This window comes from Meles meles, chromosome 10 (genome assembly GCF_922984935.1).
Source record: "Meles meles chromosome 10, mMelMel3.1 paternal haplotype, whole genome shotgun sequence".
Lineage (NCBI taxonomy): Eukaryota > Metazoa > Chordata > Mammalia > Carnivora > Mustelidae > Meles > Meles meles.
In genome coordinates this window covers 25,359,709-25,379,754 of record NC_060075.1, presented here as the reverse complement: position 1 = coordinate 25,379,754, position 20,046 = coordinate 25,359,709, and the positions used below count along the sequence as shown (strand labels likewise).

Sequence of the window (20,046 nt, the reverse complement as noted above, 5' to 3'; positions counted from 1 at the left end):
AATTTGGAGGCAAGTTAAATATTTATTAAAGTTTCTCAGCAATTCCAAAAGATGAATCTCTGTGTAACTCATCTAACCAAGCACAATTTCTTAAAATCCTTTTGTACCCCCTTTGAGCATGCTTTCTTCTACAGAAGTTTTCTTGATCTCAAGCATTCATTTCTCTCTCTCTCCTTCTCTCTCTCTCTCTTCTTCCCTCCCTTCTTCCCTCCCTTCTCTATCTCTCTGTATATGTACCTTTCCACTTTGTGGCTACTTGAAAAACTCTTCTTTTTTAACTTTTAAATCTGCCACCAAACCAACCCATGTTCTTTATTCCTCTACCTCTCGTCTGCTTGATATATTCATTTCTTTCTCTGATCTTCTTGATATAAATCAAACAAGCATATTTCAGTGATTCCTGGTACTCCCTTCATACACAGACTTGATTATGGACAGCAAAAGTGATTCTCCTTAAAGAGACTAGAGTGAAAAACTCTTAATATCTTATATTCATATTGTTTCTATTACATATAAACAGTGATAGCATCATAAAGGATTGATCTGAAGCCAAATAAAATGATGTATTTACATACATGTCTGACCTGGGAGGAATTTTTGGTTAAGGAAATAAAAGTAGCAAGATGGAGAGCAGAATACAGTTTGGCCAGAATCCCATACCCTCTGGGTAGAGTCTCTCAGTCTCCTGACCACATTCCCATTTAGCATCCTGAAGAAGGAACGGGAATAAGAAAGAGGAGATGGCCCAAGATATAGATGCAGTGAAAAGAAGGGGTATGGGCACCCCAATGTTCATAGCAGCAATGTCCACAATAGCCAAACTGTGGAAGGAGCCAAGATGTCTTTCAACAGATGAATGGATACATATATACAATGGAATATTACTCAGCCATCAGAAACAATGAATACCCACCATTTGCATCGACATGGATGGAACTGGAGGGGATTATGTTAAGTGAAGTAAGTCAAGCAGAGAAAGACAATTATCATATGGTTTCACACATATGTGGAACATAAGCAGTAGCACGGGGGACCACAGGGGAAGGGAGGGAAGTCCAAAAGGGGAGAAATCAGAGAGGGAGATGAACCATGAGAGACTATGAACCCCCAGAAACAATCTCGGGGTTTTAGAGGGGAGGAAGTGGGGGGAGGGGGTAACAGGGTGATGGGTATTGAGGACGCACGTGCTGTGATAAGCACTGGGTGTTAAACCTAAGTAATGAATTGTTGAACATTACACCAAAAACTAATGTACTATACAGTGGCTAACTGAACATAATAAAAAAAAATCATCACATTATATAACTTAAACTTGCACAATGTTACATGTCAATTTGTCTCAATAAAGCTAAGGAGAAATTTGAGAGACTTGCAGTTTGTGTGAGGAATGAGCAACTAGCTGGTGTGGAGAGGACTACAGCTTGCCTTAGTGAGTCTCCTGTCCCATGAGTTGCGCTGGGTATTTGCTAGGTGATGAGGAGGGCAGAGGCAGCCACAGAGCTCCAGAACAGCTGCTCCTTTCTCTTCTTCCACTCAACATTTAGACAATCTGGGCAGTTTGGGGGCAGCCACTAGGGAGCAGCAGCAGATGGCTGCCAGGCTCCAGAGGCGTTCTCCTGAACGGTGAGTGCTCCTGTTATGAAAAGCAGCTATCTTTTTTATGCCAATAAATATGATCTCCTGAAAGGCTGCAAAAGGGCACATGCATGAAACATTACCATTTTTTTCATTTTGGTCTTTAGTTCTCTAATTCTATAAGTACTTTATTTTCTATATAAGCTAAAGAACAATCAGTAAATGAAAAGGAAAAGAAAATTAAAAGAAAAAACCAAACAAACAGATTTGCTCTTCCCAGCTGGACCTCCCCATATGAATGAAGGGAGTAAAGGTCAAGTGACAAACCTACAATGAAATTTTTCAGATTCAACGCACGTTTACTGAGAACCTACTCTGTGCGTCAATTACAGTACCAGAATTTTCCATGGGCATTATCTTATATAAAGTAGGGATGAAAAGTTCTTTTTCTAAGTAGGGGTAAAAGACGGAACTTCACACACACACACACATACCCCACACCAAGAAAGGACACAAAAACCGTAAGAAACTAAATATTAGAAGTTCAGTTTTGTTGGAATATATGCAAACCCAATTCTGACTAAATTTGTGCATACCTCAACATATGTCAAAAATCCTCCCAAAGGAGAAAATGAAAAAGTTGATTTTTTTTTAAATGTAACTTTGTGTGACTATTATCCTGTATACAAAATGACTATGGCCTTCACAAGTAAGAAGCAACGATTCTACAGAATTTTGAGGTTTACAGAGTATTTTCACAAAAAAAACCTTTCTGACCTTTAAAGAGATTCAATCAAAGAGGAACTAGTTAGTGTATAATAGGAACCACCTCCACTTCCTAGATGAGGAAAGATGTCAGAGCCCTACTGTGGTGACCAGGTTGGCCTCTATTCTGGAGCAGGGACCGTTCAATAAGCTTATGGTGGGCAATGCACATCCCAACAAGGCTTTGCTCTTATGCTGATAGAATGTATCATCATTGGCCAACCAGTTTTCTGGAGATTTTATGGAAAGGCCGAAAGCAGTTGGTATTCTAGCAAAAGAAATCTTACTTTGATCTGTCTTCTGGGATATACCAAGAGGGTCTATAATTTGTCAACTGACCTAAAAACTCCACTTCAATGTTTCTTGAGTTTGGTCACTCAATTGTTCACTTACATATGCAAAAATAAGGGGGAATTAGTAAAAATGAATTTAAACCGCAAGGCCTCTACTTCGTACCCTGTTACTAACCAATATTATAGAAACAATTGTTAAATAAATTTTGAATTTGTTAAAATTCCCTAAATTCCTTAAAACAAGATCAAGTCAATATAAAGTTCAAGAAAATACTAGAGAAGAGAACTGAGGTGTTTTGTAAAAAGAGAACCTGCTTGTTCCACTTGAAAAACTAAGAAAAAAAGTTGCAGTTAGAATGAAGGATAATTTTCTTTTTGTAGCAAATAAGTCCTAAATCAAAAGCAGACCTATTTTCTAATAATGTAAATGGTCAGGGGGCACTGTTAAATCTGAGCTGTCTCTGAAAGCCACCTTTTTATAGGCGGATGGCATTTACTCCTCCTAACGCCCAGTGGTGATCCCGTCATTTCTTTACAATGACTGATGCCAGTTAGAGGGTGATATACACACGCAAAGCTGAGATCCAAATGGAAAATTCACTTTTTAGATAGATCTTTACGACTCCCCTTCCCATTCCCTCTGGTCTTCATGAAAATTCCTAGTCTGCCCCTCTCTGCCCCAGTGCAGTCTGCTCCCTACTAGCCTTGGCAGGCCTTCCCCTCATGTCCCTTGTCCAAAACACTCAAGCTCCCTCTAGCTTCAGTGTGAATTCCTCCTTAGAGCTGTGTCCTATGGCATCCTTTTCCCTGAAATCTTTCTCCTGCATTCTCATCTACCTCAGGGTCATCACAAGCTCCTCCTTTTCCGGGCTTCCTGTATTCAAACATTTCACCACTTCTTCCTGATTCTACTTCAGAATGTCTAGAAGTCTGCACACTGGAGTGGGCCGTGTGCGCCCGTGCATTTCACTTAAGTTTCCTCTAGCTGAGTGAATTTGAATAAAGCAACTTATTGTTAACCTTACTTTCCTCATCTAATAAGGGTCATTCTACCAGTATCTAAGTCACAGGGTTATGATAAAGATTAAATGAGTTAATAAATGTAAAATTCAGCTTAGGTGGAAAATTCATCCAAAGCCAACATTTCTCAAAATGAGCTTCAAGGAATATTAGTTCCACAAAATGTTCTTCAAATAAAAAAGGGATTCATGGTCAAATCAATTTCTTAAACAGGACATCCGATGCCTACTTCTCAGTCAGTCGAGATGTGCATTAGCATGTTAAAGGCTTCACAAGTATTGCAGGAAAACAAAACAAAACAAAAACAGTTGTCCTGACACCCCCTAAACTTATCTGACCAGGGAGCCTTTGTGTGCCCAAACTGCAGTTATTTAAAATCCTGCAGACCCAGTTTCTGAGGAAGACATTGGAGAAAATGCTGACTTGGATAAGACCCACAGTTATCATTCTGGAAGGTGCTTCAGTCTCAAGTTTCCAACAGTTTTAGAAACAAATTTCTTTTTCTTTTTCTTACTTTTTTTTTTTTTTTTTTTTGGTAAGAAAAGAAATCTCCTGGGGCGCCTGGGTGGCCCAGTGGGTTAAGCCTCTGCCTTCGGCTCAGGTCATGATCTCAGGGTCCTGGGATCGAGCCCCACGTCGGGCTCTCTGCTCGGCGGGGAGCCTGCTTCCTCCTCTCTCTCTGCCTGTCTCTCTGCCTACTTGTGATCTCTCTCTGTCAAATAAATAAATCTTTAAAAAAAAAAAAAAAAAAAAAAAAAAAAAAAAAAAAAAAAAGAAAAGAAATCTCCTAATTTTCAGAGCCACCACAAACTCTGGAAAAAAAAAAAAAAAAAGAGCCACTTGCCCTGTGGGAGGCTGTGTCATAAGGGTAGTAGAATGGTATTAACTTTCTCAGGCCAATTATTTCTTCAGACTCTCTTAAAGGATATGAAAAAATTCTGTTTTTCATGCAATGCCCAGTAATTGCTTATCCGGCTCGTAACAGATGCAAAACTTCATCTCAGGAGAGAAGTTTAACACACAAATATGTGAGAAGCTGAGAAAGAGTGGGAAGAACTCTGGAGAGATTCAGGAACCAGAGAAGCGGGCATGAAGGCAGAATCAAGACGTGAGCGCGGTGCCTGAGTCCCCATTTGTCTACCTCTAAACATAAAGCTGCTTACTGTGAGGGGGGTAAAAGGGCAAAAGTAAATGCTTGTGCACTGATAGTCTCAATGTCACAAGCTGAATGCAAGCAAATCTGAGATGGCACAGTGGGAATTCTGAAATCATTTTATTTTTCCTTTTTTATGGGAGCAAAAATAAGCCTAGCTCCCATTTATTGCTCAGATGTGGGCTGTTCTTCTCCACCGTGACATACCCTAATTCTTCACACGGAACTTAGCTCTCTTTTATCTTTTCTGCAAAAGTGCTTTCCAAATAAACTAGCATTTCTCAAATCACATTAGTTATTTCTACTTAGCCCTGCTTGATTTCAGTCCATCTAACAGAATAAACTGAGCTTCCCTATAGCATAGTCCCATTTTTAAAGCAGATTATAAAAATGCCTGCCTGCAAAATCAAAAGAGAACTAATAGCATAGCCATTGTTAATAATTTATACACCCTTATTAAAACAAAAGTGGGGCACCTGGGTGGTTCAGTGAGTTAGAACCTCTTCCTCCGGCTCAGGTCATGATCCTGGGGTCCTGGGATCGAGCCCCACACCAGGCTCTCTGCTCAGCAGGGAGCCTGCTTCCCTTCCTCTCTCTCTGACTGCTTCTCTGCCTACTTGTGATCGCTCTCTGTCAAATAAACAAATAAAATCTTTAAAAAAAATAAAATAAAACAAAAGTAACTTCTCTAATTTTCTGTTTTAATTTTCATACGCTGTAAGCAGCCATGCTCCTTTAAATAAATACCCTGAATTGAAAATAATCACATAAGACCTCTGACCAGTGAGGTAATCACATAAGACCTCTGACCGTGATATATATATATATATATATACTTCTATATAGATGAATGAATGAGGTCTTGCACTTTTTAGGGTACACTTTCCAGCTAAAAAACAGTACATAAATAAACAAGAAAACACTCATTACATTACTCTGCTATCTAAGTATCGAATTAGAAAATAAAAAAATGATCTGGAAGAAATTTTAGTGAAAAACTATCTTTGGTTCCTAATTTTATAAACATGGAAACTGAGGCCCCACATATTAAGTTGTAAAGCACAGCTCTATCTCAAGATTCCTGAGGTTTCAGGCAGAGAACCCGTCTCCTGACTTCCAGCGACATGTTCCGCATCATCACAGAGCTTCTTAGGGTCTGTCCTTTAAGTCCGTTTGTGCCTTGAATGACATGAAATCGTGTCTCTATCACACATTTTATGGATATCATGTATACAAATCGACTGGTTCTTGGATAAGCTCACTTTAGGGATAGAGTTATGAGTTGTACAAGTTTAAAAAATTTAATTCACAGATCCCAAGCTCAAAGTATGTTCTTTTTTTTTTTTTTCCCTTTTTATTTATTTATTTTTTTCAGCGTAACAGTATTCATTCTTTTTGCACAACACCCAGTGCTCCATGCAAAACGTGCCCTCCCCATCACCCACCACCTGTTCCCCCAACCTCCCACCCCTGACCCTTCAAAACCCTCAGGTTGTTACTAGGAGAGTTCCATGGTCATCTGTCCCTTTGGGTTCCCTTTAAACATTTTTACAAAGAGTTTCAATCAGTAGTCTCAAAGATCATACAGCGGCTTAATCTAAAAGTCATGTCTGATTTTTGGAATCCAAAATCATGGCCTGAATGCAGAAAAAAAAAATGTATGTACCAATGGATCTGACAGCTACAAAGCAGTCAAATGAGAATGAATACAGCAAAGCCTACCAGTGTGTTAGAAAAGTTAAGAAATCCAGAGCAGGGGCAACTTTGAGGAAGCCTTGGAAACTCAGTCACAGCTTCTTTTTGGTGCCACAGACAGCAACTTCAGTGCAGTATTGATAGAAGGGATGGAAAGGGGAAGCACAAGAGGCAAGAATACAAGTCTGTTTTCACAGATTATAATGTTCAAAGGAGCTAGATCTAGGTGGTGTTACTTTTAAGTGAGAACATTTTCTCCTTAGGGACATTTGCTGCAATTGTAGTAAGTGTCATTCAAGGTGTGGCTATGCCAGCTATAAGTCTAGGGCACATGCTGCAGCAATAATGTTCCCTTTCTTATTTTCTAAAGACATTCCATATTAAAGGGTTAATATTACTCTAACACTGTCATATAAAAATGAATTAGTTCGGTTCTGAGATAAGACATCAGTCTTCCCAGTTACCCTCTACATGAAACTCAACAAATATTCATAGCAAGTTTATTCGTAATTAGTTTGCTGGTGTCCTTCAAAGGGTGAACGGTTAAACAAACTTGATACATCCATACCATGGAATAATACTGAGCAAATAAAAGGGACACACTACTTCAATAAATTTTGAGAGAATTACATTGAGTGAAAAAAGCTAAACTCAAAGGATTATATACAGTATAATTCCACTTACACAGCTCTTGGAATGACACATTTGTAGAAATACAGAACACATCAGCTATTGCCAGGTACTGGGGGAGGCCAATGGGAGGGATGTGGATCTGGCAATAAAAGGGCAACACAAGGATTCTTTTGGTGATGAAAATGTTCCGTATTCTGACTAGAATGCTTCTGGTAGAAGGATGGACCGATGCAGGTAATAAAATTGCACAGAATTAACCCCTCCCCCCAACACACACACTAGTATAGGTAAAACTGGGGAGATTTAACCAAAATTGGTGAATGGTATAAATGTTAACTTCCTGGTTGTGATATCATACTATAGTTTTCTTTTCTTTCTTTCTTTCTTTCTTTCATTTTTTTTTTTTTTTAAATGCTCCCTGCCGAGCAGAGAGCCCCATGCGGGGCTCAATCCCAGGACCTACTATCAGGACCTGAGCCAAAGGCAGAGGTTTTAACCCACTGAGCCACCCAGGTGCCCCATACTATAGTTTTCAAGATAATGGGCAAACAGGACATGAGATCTTTATTATTTGTTACAACTGCATGTGAATCTGTAATTATCTCAAAAGTTTAATTAAAAGTGGCTTCAGAACAAAAAAAGCAAATGAGCAATAATAAAATTTAGTACTTTTATGTGTCCTTGTTATATCCCTCTATATATTTGTGGATTTATGTCTCAACTCCCCCCAAGATATACACAACTGCAGATTTCTAGAACTTCATTTGGAGATAAGGATCCATAACCTCAGTAAAATGGCATAGGGGCTTGGGGGAGGATCCAGCTTTTGACTCTATTTTCTTTCCTTAAATAGTGGAATTTTGAGGAGAGATGGCATGTTAAACTTTTGATTCAGTCAACAGACACGGTAACTTTATTCTTTTTAGTTTCATGCCCTTACCAGCAACTGACCTCTATCAATAGCTGGGGGGCGATATATTTTATTCATATGTAATACTTTGCAGTTCTTACTTGTAATTCTCTTGTATGTTGTAGATTTTTAAATAACATTGATGTGTCCATTGAGCTTTTTAAAAGTACTCTGGCATACAGGGTTCACATATATTTTAGTAAATCTACCATAAGAAAATGACTTTTTTTTTTTTACCATTTATTCCTTTATTCTACATTATCATTTTATGTTTATAACCTTATTTTAACCTCTCCTATTCTACTCATCACATTAAAATTGTTCTTTTTTTTTTTAAGATTTTATTTATTTATTTGACAGAGAGAGAGAGAGAGAGAGAGAGAGATCACAAGTAGGCAGAGAGGCAGGCAGAGAGAGAGAGAGAGGGAAGCAGGCTCCCTGCCGAGCAGAGAGCCCGATGCGGGACTCGATCCCAGGACCCTGAGATCATGACCTGAGCCGAAGGCAGCGGCTTAACCCACTGAGCCACCCAGGCGCCCTTAAAATTGTTCTTACTTTACTCCTCCCAAGGTTAGAATAAGGATTAAAATGCCACATATAATAATTTTTATTACTTTATTATTCCCATAAAAGTCTAGAATCACCATCTTCCTTTGCCCTTCTTTGGTGTTGGTATAAAGAAGCATTTTGTATTTTAAGCTACGTCCTTCTTTGAGCTGTAATATATTCTTTGATTTACTTTTTCTAATTTGACCTCTCTCTGCCTGCCTCTCTGCCTACTTGGGATCTCTGTCTGTCAAATAAAAAAAAAAAAATTAAAAAAATCTTTTAAAAAAATCTAATTTGACCTCTAGGGGTGCCTGGGTGGCTCAGCTGGTTGAGCAAATGCCTTCAGCTCAGGGCATGATCCTGGAGTGCTGGGGCTGAGTCCAGAATCAGGCTCCCTGCTCAGCAGGGGGGTCTTCTCCCTCTGTCCTTTTCCCTCTCTTGCTCTCTCACTCTTACTCCAAAAAAAAAAAAAAAAAAAAAAAAAATCTAATTTGATCTCTATCATATTTTCAGCTTTCATTTCCCTTTCTTTGTCACTGTCACAATTACTTATTAAAATAACTAATTAAGCACCTGTGTCTTCACCTATTTTTCAGCAATAATAATAGACTTTTTAATGCTCTACTTACATTTCCCCTGACTAGCTACTAGATTCCCCGGATACTATTAGATTACTCTAGGAATCTGCCTTCAACGAGATGGAGGTAACCGAATCCAGCATCTCAATTCTTAATCATATTAAACCATACTTTCTTGGCATGAATTTATATTTCTTAAAATATCACAGCAATAGCACATCGGAGGCACGTTATTCTGGAAACAATATTTTTATATGGCATGATTTTGTATGTTCTTAAAATATCAGCATGATTCTTACTCAACTGAACAGCCTAGATGATCTATTGGTTGTAATTGCTGACGAAGAAACCAAACTTGACTACTAACTAAAATTTATTAACTCTCTCTATTCTGTCTTTCTAATTCACCGGTTTGCTTGTTTACCCTGCTACGATAAATGGATCTTATTAAATCGTTTTAAATGTCTTAGGGAACAAGGCTCAAACCAAGTAATTGGACAGACAAGGCAGAGAGAATCTATAAGACAGGCAGCAATGAATACTGCTCCTTCAAGGTTTGCATCAAAAGCCACTAAGCAACTCTGAGGTCCCACAGGGTCTAGGAAGCTCTGCAAATGGCATGACAGGAATAAAAGCCAGTGGTAATAGTAACAGTTAAGTCCTGAAGAATCTTATGTGGGTCCCCTACACGTACTCTCCTGTATGTGACTTTGGATTTTCCCTTGGCTTTTATAGGACTTGATTAGATGGATCCTAAACTAGATTCTCTATTCTGGCTTTTATATCTGAGTTCATCCTTTATTACTGTTATGACTCTGAGCTCTGCCCTTACCCCATATGCTCCTAGGTTATACTTTATCTCCAGATTAATATTTTAGGGTCAGCTCACCTTTATGGCCTTGTGAGGATAACATTACTTTCATTTTTTAGTTCGTTAATTTATTCAATGAATATTTAGTGAGACCCACAATATGCTGTTAAAGATTTAAAGACAAGTAGAATAGGTTCTTTGCCCCAAATTATCAGTGCTGAGAACAAATGGTAGGAGTCTTCTAGATATTAGGGTTCTCCTATCAGACCTCCAATATTAGAGTCTTCTCAACTTATTTCCACGGGGATATCACAAACTAGTTGCAACAAAACAGTTCATATCATACTATATTGGGTACAAAACAGTTCCCAATTCCATCTACAGACCAAGACAGAATATGCTGCTTTGTGAACACTAGTCCTACTTTGCTAATAAGAATGTGCATTAAAATAGACAAGAATAAAGGAATATGGATGGACGCACTGTGAAAGAGTCATATCCTTGGATTCTCCTCCTGCTTAGTGTTACTAGTTTGGGTGTGACCCTAGGGACTGAATCTGAAATACCTCTATATCATTACAGCACCCATCACGGCAGTGGCACACTGGAGGCACTTTATTCTGGCATGGATGGATGGGTGGATGTTTTTTCCATAGCCTGTTTACTCTTGCAAACATTTCTGGCCACTAAAGTTACTGAAGAGTCAATCTGAATCTCATTAATCAAGAAACTTTATCCAGTCCCCCTAGCTGGAAATAATCATTACACCTTCTGAATTCATAGTCTGTTCTTTAATCTGTACCTAATTATGATTTTATTGTAGTTATTCAAGTATATAGTTGCCTTTAATGAATTGCAAATCTTTTTTTTAAGATTTTATTTATTTATTTGAGAGAGAGCGAACAATGGGCGGGGGGGAGCTGAGCAGGGAGCAGGATAGGGAGGGGGCTTGATCCCAGGACCCCAGGATCATGATCTGAACCAAAGGTAGACGCTTAACTGACTGAGCCACCCAGATGCCCCAAATTGCAAATCTTTCAGTATTTGGAAGTTTATCTTATTGAACCTTGAACTCTCCAACAGCTTATCATTCTGCTTGGCAGCAACAGGTCACTGAATAAATAACCTGTGCACAAGTCCACTTCCCAATCAATAACCTTGGATCATTGTTCTACGTTTAATTCGTATTTAGAAAATATCAGCATATTATTCATGACATTCAACAAATACTTACTGAGTACCTACTCTGGGCTAGCAAGAACATAGTTAAAATTTAATCACCTTGATATTTGCTCAACATGTCAAAAACATGAATTTACCAAATGCTTATTTTCTCATAAACAGAGATACAACTACTGACCCAAAAATGGCTTTTTAAAAAGGAATACATTTACACCTAATAAACAAAAACATAGTTCTGACAATTAGTCATCTTGTTATAAGAAAAGGAAGCAGAATAGTCTTTTCAGAATGGTATAGAAGGGCAGGAACTACAGTGACATTTAAAGTTCTGTCAGACTGTGAAAGTTTTCAGAGAACTGACTTCACATTCATGGTTAGTGGGAAAGGGAGAGCTTATATATGCTGGCCTCATAGGGTGAACTATCTTTCATAAGAACTGACCATGATATGAAATAGTGTTTCCAAACATAGGCAACTTTGCAAATGAGGAAATCGAGGCAGAGAAGAAAAGTGACTTCTAAGAATCCAGAGAAATAAAAGGTCAAGTCTCCCCCGAAAGACTGTTCCAACTCCATTCATCCATCCTTACTTCAAGACTATTTCAATATCCTTCATTATGGAAACGCTGCTACATGTAGAAAGAACAGCTAACCCACAAGGTAAATGAGGGCACTGAGGAATTCTCCCTTTCTGTATTCCAAGCAAGCTGAGGAATCCCTAGTACAGCATATATCTGGCTGACCATCTACAGTTAAATACATATAATTTTTAATATTAAAATTATACATAAAATATTAAATTATATATAAATAAAATTTACATACATATTTAATTAAAATATCATATCATAAGTACTATACCACACGGACATAGGAAAGACAGATACAATTAAAAAAAGTTTTGCTCCAATTTCTGGTGCTCCCCAAAGCCCGTAGCCCTTTTTAAATATCAAAATAAACATTTTGGGTGTACTGCATAGGCACAGATAAATTATTATGGCACATGCACCTGTTTTTAAGGTTAATTCCTACCCAAAATATCGAATAAAGGCAGAAAAGATTTTGCATATATGGAATTTACATTTAAATTATAGGTCCTCGGTAATAGGTTGGTTACAGTGGCAAAATAAAACGATTATCATATCCATTTAACCCTGCATATGTGGCAAGCAATGTTCTAGAATCTTTGTGTATGTGATTTCCTTTAATTGTCTCATGAATTCTGTGAAGTAGTCTTAACTGTTTCCAGGCAGATGAAGGACCTGAGACTAAAAGAGGTAAAATGGCATATGCCATGGCCATAAGACTCACAAAGGGAAGGATAGAGTTTAAACATTTTTCTTTCTGACCTTGAGGTCATATATGTATTTTTTAAGATTTTATTTATTTATTTTGACAGAGAGAGAGTGAGCGTGCTTGCGCAAGTAGGCAGAGCAGCTGGCAGTGGGAGAGGGAGAAGGGAGAAGCAGGCTCTCTGCTCAGCTGGGAGCCTGACATGGGGCTCGATCCCAAGACCCTCGGATCATGACCTGAGCTGAAGGCAGCTGCTTAACGGACTGAGCAACCCAGGTGCCCCGAGGTCATATATTTTTAAAGATTTTATGTATTTATTTGAGAGAGAGAACACAGAGGGAGAGTAAGAGAGAGAAGCAGACTCCCCACTGAGCTGGGAGCCCGACACGGGATTCTATCCCGGGACGCTGGAATCATGAGCTGAGCCAAAGGAAGGCAGACGCCGAACCGACTAAGCCACCCAGGCACCTCTGAGGTCTCATGCTTGACCACTATATCCTAATGTGTTCAGTCTTCATAGTAAGCCTATTTATTATTCCCACTTAACAGATGAGAACTGAGGCTCTGGATTTAGTACCTGGTCAAGAGTAACTCTCTTTTATGGAGTAACCCACACAAAATTAAATCAGGGTCAGTGAAGCCCTTTTGCTTCAAATCACCCTTCCCGACTGATACTGTGACACTAATAACTATGGTTGAGACACTCTAATGAAACCACGGTCCTTTACTACATTTATTTATCTCCAAATTATTAACTTGAATAAGAAGAGAAGAAAACAAAACAATAAGACAAGCAAAAACATATGCCTCATTCCCACCATAAAACAAAACAAAACAACAACCCATGTAGCTCTGGTTGGAAGCATAAAATAGTGAACCCTACATTATTTTAGGCACATCCAGTAACCTCCATATACCTTCTCCCTGTGGACTTTAAGCAGCATATGGCTGTTCTTCTCACAATTCAGGCTCGGCTGTTTATTCTGAACCTCTGGGTTACAAAATGTTTTATAATCACTAATCAGGACCACCTGCCTCTTGAGAGACTCAGCCTAACAAAATGGAGAGACCTAATTGTTCAAATTCACTCTCAAGTAGATAACATGCCCTTCATGCATGGACTGAGATGATTGAATAGAAAACCTAAATCAAACTAAACAATCACACTAACAGATTCTAATTGCTGAATTAAGAACATATGTTAGTCCCATAATAAAGAAAAATAAACAATAACATTTGAAAGAATAAAGACAATGCTTTCGAGGAAATAAAACACCTCATGATTTTCCAGGAAAAAAAGAAAAAAAAAACTACTCATTTTTAAAAATTCTTTCACTACACTAAAGGTACATTCAAGGCAAATTTGTCACACTCATATATGCCTAACTGTACAGTCTTTGTGTACAGAATTGTCCTATGGTTGAGTTCAGCCAGAAAAACTGGCTTTTTTGAAAGTACACAGAATTCAGTCCGATGACTGGCTGTTAAATGCTTACCCCCAAGAGTGTAAAATCTATTGTAAAACTGGTTTAATAGATTAAGGAGAGATGGAGCACATGGGGGAAGTTATCGTCCCCTGTCTGTCAACACTGCTCCCCTCAGCAGTCAGGTCAGATTAGGAACCTCTCTCTGGGCTGCTGCTGCGAAACCGCACACACCCCTTACTCCAGGCGCCTGCCTCATGGAGACTCGATGGTCTGAGTGCCGTTCTATCCTTCCAGTCTATGAGCGCCCTGAGAACCACTGACTCAGCCTTGTCTCAAATCTTAGCACCAAGTATGTGCACAGAATGAATTTATCCAATCCATTCAAAAAATAGCTGCCTTGCTGACAATACCTAGCCATACGCTACCATAGAGAAAGAAAGTTTGTATTTGTCCTACAGAAAGGTTACTTTTTAAGCACAAATAGATATTCTAGAGTATTAAAGCCAATATTAAAGATAGGCAGAAAGAGTGGACGATGGAGACAAATGGTCAGCATTTTAATGAAGAGATACTCTCAGAACTTTCTAAAACAAATCCAAGTGCCTCCCTAATAAGCAGTGCTCTGCTCACCACATTGATTATGGGCTCTCCCACTGGCCATATAGAATCATGAGATACTGGAATAATAATGGGTAATATCTATGCATTTCATGTGTGCCAAGTCCTGGACTAAATGCTTTATTGTATTGCTTCATTTCATTCATATTACAACCATATAAGATAAGTGTTGCTAATATAAGTATTAGTAACACCTAACATAAGATAGGTGTTACTAATGTTTCCATTTTACAGATGATAAAACTGAAGCAAAGCATTTGTTCCATGCCTTGACTACTGTCTAAGCAGAATTTTAATAAATTGGTCACGTTCCAAACACCTTGTACGCCTTCAAACAGGTGACCTTCAAACAGGTCACTGATCCAAGGAGAAACAATTTGTCCTGCTGGGCTCCAGAAGTCAACTCTTGATGTATAATCTCTCTGCCCCGTCTAATTCACTTACTTTTCTCCTGAGAGATACATTCTCTCTGTTTCAGTAAAAACGGCACTGTTATCTAGTTATAAATGATCATAATCATGCATGAGAAATAATTCTTACAAACTGTTTGGATATATGTGAGGAACAATAACACAATAATAAACATAAAACTTTCATGCACCGTTAAATGTACATAAAAGAGAAGCTTGAGATTCAATACGAAGCTTTGTAATAAATATGTCACACACAGAGAGAGATGTGTCTGTGTATACATACTTGTACGTATAAATATTTTAGGTATCTTAGCGTCATGTATTAGTGCCATGTTTTTCAACCATTGAACTTCGTTATGTACGTCCTTAATCATAAGAATATAATAGGCAGTTTGGCATTAATAAACATTTGATAAAAAGTAGCTTCCCTATTTTAACCCTTACAAATTGTCTTTGTCATGTATAATTATTTTATTCCACATAGGTCCACTTTCCAAAGGGCTTTTGCCACAAAGCGATTGATTTTCAGATTGGCACTAATAACCTGTAGAGTTATCAAAACAATGCTTTGATAAATGTCAGTTTGGGTTGCAGAACAATAGATAAGATTTCCTCAGGCTGCTACATATAGTAAACTGTAGATCTGTGGTCTTACAAAGCACAACAATAGTTGGAAATATTAGCTATCTTTGTGCATTATTGAAGGCAGAAGTGTGATAATCATCAGGAAGTCATTTCAAAGACAGTAAATCATAAATATCCCAGTTTCATTACTTTTCATCATTGGCTTCCTTGTGGAAACCTTTGGTGGTTGATGCTACATAAGCATACCAGTATATTTGGAGACACAGAAAGTGGGAAATGTATTAAAAATACCAAACTGATGTCTTTTGAGTGGGTTCAAACACAAGAAAGCACACGTACAAGTGTCACACATACACAGACAAGAATGATCTCCACCCTCCTGTGCGTCGTCAGCCTTTACCTTCTAGCTAGGATAAGGCACGGCTAGGAAATGAAGTTAACTATTCATTTAGGAAGTAAACTCAATCCTCACAGCGTTGTGATGGCTTTGAGAATCAAGAAGAGGAGGTGCTTTTGTTATAGGAAAGAACGAGATGCGCATTAGAACCATAGGACAGTAGACCGATATGTTTCTAGTTTCTTTGAAGCATTTAAAAGCACCTTTCTGCCTACAGAGGAAACATGCTGTTGCAACGAGAATTCCTCAGCCCCTCAGTTCCTGTAAATAGTCCCATTTTATAACTGTCAAAGATGTGTGCCATGAAAGAACTCCAATCCTTAGCTGAGACTATGGGGCACACTCCTTATTTCTCTATACTGGAAGAAGCCAGTGTGCGCTGATGCCACACCATGGGCCGTTGAAAGGTGAAATCCTTCCTTATCAAGTGATAAGCAGGTGCTGCTCCAACCACCCCCACACCCTCCCAAATAGTCACTGACAGTCCTGGTCCCTTTCTGGGCATCCCTTGTCCCTTAGGTTCAGGATCAGCTTCCTGCTCCAGAGCCCATTCTAACTGGTGGGTTCCAGTACCACACAGCTCTCTCCAATGTCCCCAGAGACTCTTTCCTTAGGGGACCCCCCCAGAGGGCTGCCGCCAGCCAGGCACGTTTGATGAGGTTCCTCTACCCCACACCTATGCTGCATGCTTCCCCACTGGGGCCCCAGCAGGCCCAGTAGGAGGACACAGAGCCTTCTGTGTCCTTGGTGACACCAAGGCAGGAAATGCCCAGCCACCTTTGGCACCACCCGCAGGCCCTGGGACCCGACTTAGGCTAGGCTTTCCAAGTTTTCCTCACATGGCCACTTATTTCTAGGAATTGCAAGATCTGTGGGTCTTGGGCCTTGATGACACCCCAGGTAGACAGGGACAGCAGTCAGCCCTAAAGACTGTCAAAGGATCTAAAACATCACTTTTGGGTACACTAACTTTCTCTAATGTTGTGATTCAAAGAGGTAATGTAAACACAGATCATGATTCACTTCCATCAATCAGATGTAGGCATAAGGTCTCAATTTATGAGATGGCAAATGTGAAATACACTCACACTGTCATTCCTCTCACACACACACACACACACACACACACACACACACACACCACACGTGTACAGTATACCAACACTTAAGCAAGTGAGTCTTTCAGAAAAGGGCAAAATTTCTCAAAATACATTGCAGTCACTTAAAAGGAGATGAGGGCTTTCATTAAATCCCTCCAGACACCAGATTTCTCTCTAGACATTTGAGATTTTCCATAACATTTTAAAGGATAAAAATATACATTTTTAAAAAACATAATTACAAGACAATTCTAACAAAACTTGTATCATGACTTAAAAATGAAATATTTCTCCTTGAGAATGACATACATTACTATAAATCTATATTGATACTTACTTTTAGGTGAAGCTGGTTGGTCCAGTGCCCAATGATTTTGTATTCTGCACTTTTGTTGGTTATTTGATACTGAAAGATATCATAACGTCCAGGGGCATCTCCGTTTTCATTAAAAGTGACAGGTGTCCCAGCACTACCTATAAATGTTTAGAAAACAATGATAATAAAGTTTTAGTGAGATAGCCTACTGAGCTTATTTTTCCCTAAGAAAGAATGGTAGATAAAAATATATTGTGTGTAGTAAGAGATAAGAAGATAGCAATCCATACAAGGTCATTCTTGATAGCATAATGTCTTCTGCACGAAAAGAAGCCCAGACATACATATAGGAAGAAGACATGCTTTATTATGCACATTAGAAAGTAAATGGTGAGTATCCAAGTTGGGCAATGTACATAACAGTTAAATAAATAGAAGTTGATAGGCTGAATATTCCATCCTGGCTACCCAGAGTGACAGTCAACAGAGATGAGCGTAAATGTCTTGAAGCACAACACCTCCTGCAGAATGTGAACTACAAACAGCAACTCAAAATCTGGCAGGAGAACTTCTGAGCCACATTCCCTTGGTTTGACTTTATTTGGACTTGAGCCAGTTCCCCATGCAATTTCTCTTCTCAGTCCCTGCTTCTGCTACCTCTGCCCATGAGTATATCAATGTGGGCCACTGCTGGGAGCCTCCCAATGGGCAAGACAGCGATCACTGGGAAGTCCCGACTCTGCTCAGATCATAAAGGTTCCCCCAGTTCACTGGGGTACAGCAGCAGGATGCACGAAGTTGCAAGCAATGCAGTATTTTCTAAACTCCCATTTCTCGAAGAAGCTTTCAGCTTTTCTCCTTTCTCTTCAGAGCTTCTGCTCATTTTTACTTGCCCTCTTATTAACTGTTCCAGAATCACAGGTTTTAAGAGTAGAAAGGGATTACTACCCCCATGTTTCCTCGCTGCATGTAGCCTCACTACCTGAAGAGAACTTCCTGTTTTCTACCAGCCCTTAGCTTCTCCCTTCCCCCACTTCATCTTATTGGTCGACTCTGCTATCTTGACAAATTCACCTGACATCAATCCCTTTTCTTTGTATCTGTCTTCTCTCTGCAGGCCCTCTCCCCTGAATTTCTTGTCGCAACATACTGAATTTAATTTCCATACCATGCTAGAAAGTGTCTCTTCCTTGCTATTTCTTTTCCTATTGTATTCTTCCAAAATATATACTACAGACAGTTATATATGTCCATTTTACAATTTTACTTTATAATGAGTTCTTTATTCTTCTTGCAGAGTTTTTAACCAATACTGATAATCACAAAATTCTAAAGCATTTAAGTTTATCAAACAAAATGGATGAATTCAGACAATAACCTGCAAGTAAATACGATCACAATCACACAGTAGCAATAAGGGTGCTTTCCAAATATTTAATGCAAAGATGTCTAATTTCCTCTGTTTTCTGGAATCTTTTTAAAATTTGGACACAGTGTGAAGTCTCTGATGAGACCATAGATCCTTGGCATCTGCAAAGACTCCTAAAGCCATAAGAGACTGCACAGCTTGAAGGAAAGAGCACTGGTCTTAGAGTCAAGACCCGCATGACCCTGCTAACTCCACTTCCCATTTATTTCCATGACTTTGTGTGTCTCTTTTTAGTCACGTGTCATGTAGGGACTTAACGATGAATATGAACATGTTTTGAAGTCCTAGAAGAGTCATATGCATTTAAATCATTATTATTAAGCCATTTGGGAAGTGACTTTATGCATAAATCAAGAAAGAAATGAGGAATTAGGGAATAAGATAAGAGGGCTCTAATCAACTGGTACTATGTTAGCTACTCCTTAGACACTCAAGTGGAAACCCATTTGCCATAGCTGACCAAAACCTAACTCCTAAATGACCTTGAGCAGCTTAACCTTTAAATGCTAGTTTCCTCATCTGAAAAATGGAGATAATGATGACACTTTTCTCATATGGTTGTTAAAAGAATTAAATGAACAAATAGCTATCTAGTGCACCGAACAATGCATGGGATAATTAGATATTATTGTGATGATGATTATTTACTCCATAAGTATTTCCAGTACACACCAATGCAGAGTAATAGAGAGGATGCTGGAAATTCTTTAAGTGATATCTAGACAAGGGGTTATGGAAATTCAAATGGGGATGATTCCTGGATAGAAAAAAATATGTATCTATTACGAATTTCATACTAACATCCTCAACAATTCCCGACATTTATATACCACTTGAAAACTTATGTCATCTTCTTCATGAATAAAGGAATATTTAATTTCTCTAACTAAAATCCCCAATGTTACATCACTTACTGAATGACCTCTTATTTCCTCTAATAGCAGTCTCAGTCTTTTTTAACACGATAATACCCAAGACGGAAGAACACCACTCATGTAACACATTCTCACGAATGTGCTCTGAGTTACATAGAATTCCTCGTGTGCCAGGTATTTCTACATATCTTTTTTCCAACTCGAGAAAGTCTACTGGAAAGCAAGTGAAGGAGAGCTGTATTATTACAAAAATATAATTCTTCAGTTGAAATACTTCAAAGATCATCATCAACAGCAATTTACACTAAACTTGACATTGTATTACGAGGCAGTATATTCCAGTGTGTTAGGAGCGTGGGTTCTGGAGCCAGATCACTGAGTTTGATCCCCCACACTGTCATTTATTAGATGTATGATCTTGGGTCAGTTA

At 38.7% G+C, this 20,046-nt stretch overlaps 1 protein-coding gene across 4 annotated transcripts in view; it reads right to left on the bottom strand.

Annotated features, from left to right (window-relative positions):
- The window catches only part of GRM8 (glutamate metabotropic receptor 8), a 744,073-nt gene that overhangs the window by 128,148 nt on the left and 595,879 nt on the right, over positions 1-20,046 (bottom strand). For all 4 annotated transcript variants that reach the window (XM_046019994.1, XM_046019996.1, XM_046019997.1 and 1 more), the window contains exon 8: positions 17,334-17,470. In XM_046019994.1, coding sequence (XP_045875950.1) covers positions 17,334-17,470 — 137 coding nt within the window. The remainder of the gene's footprint in view (positions 1-17,333; positions 17,471-20,046) is intronic.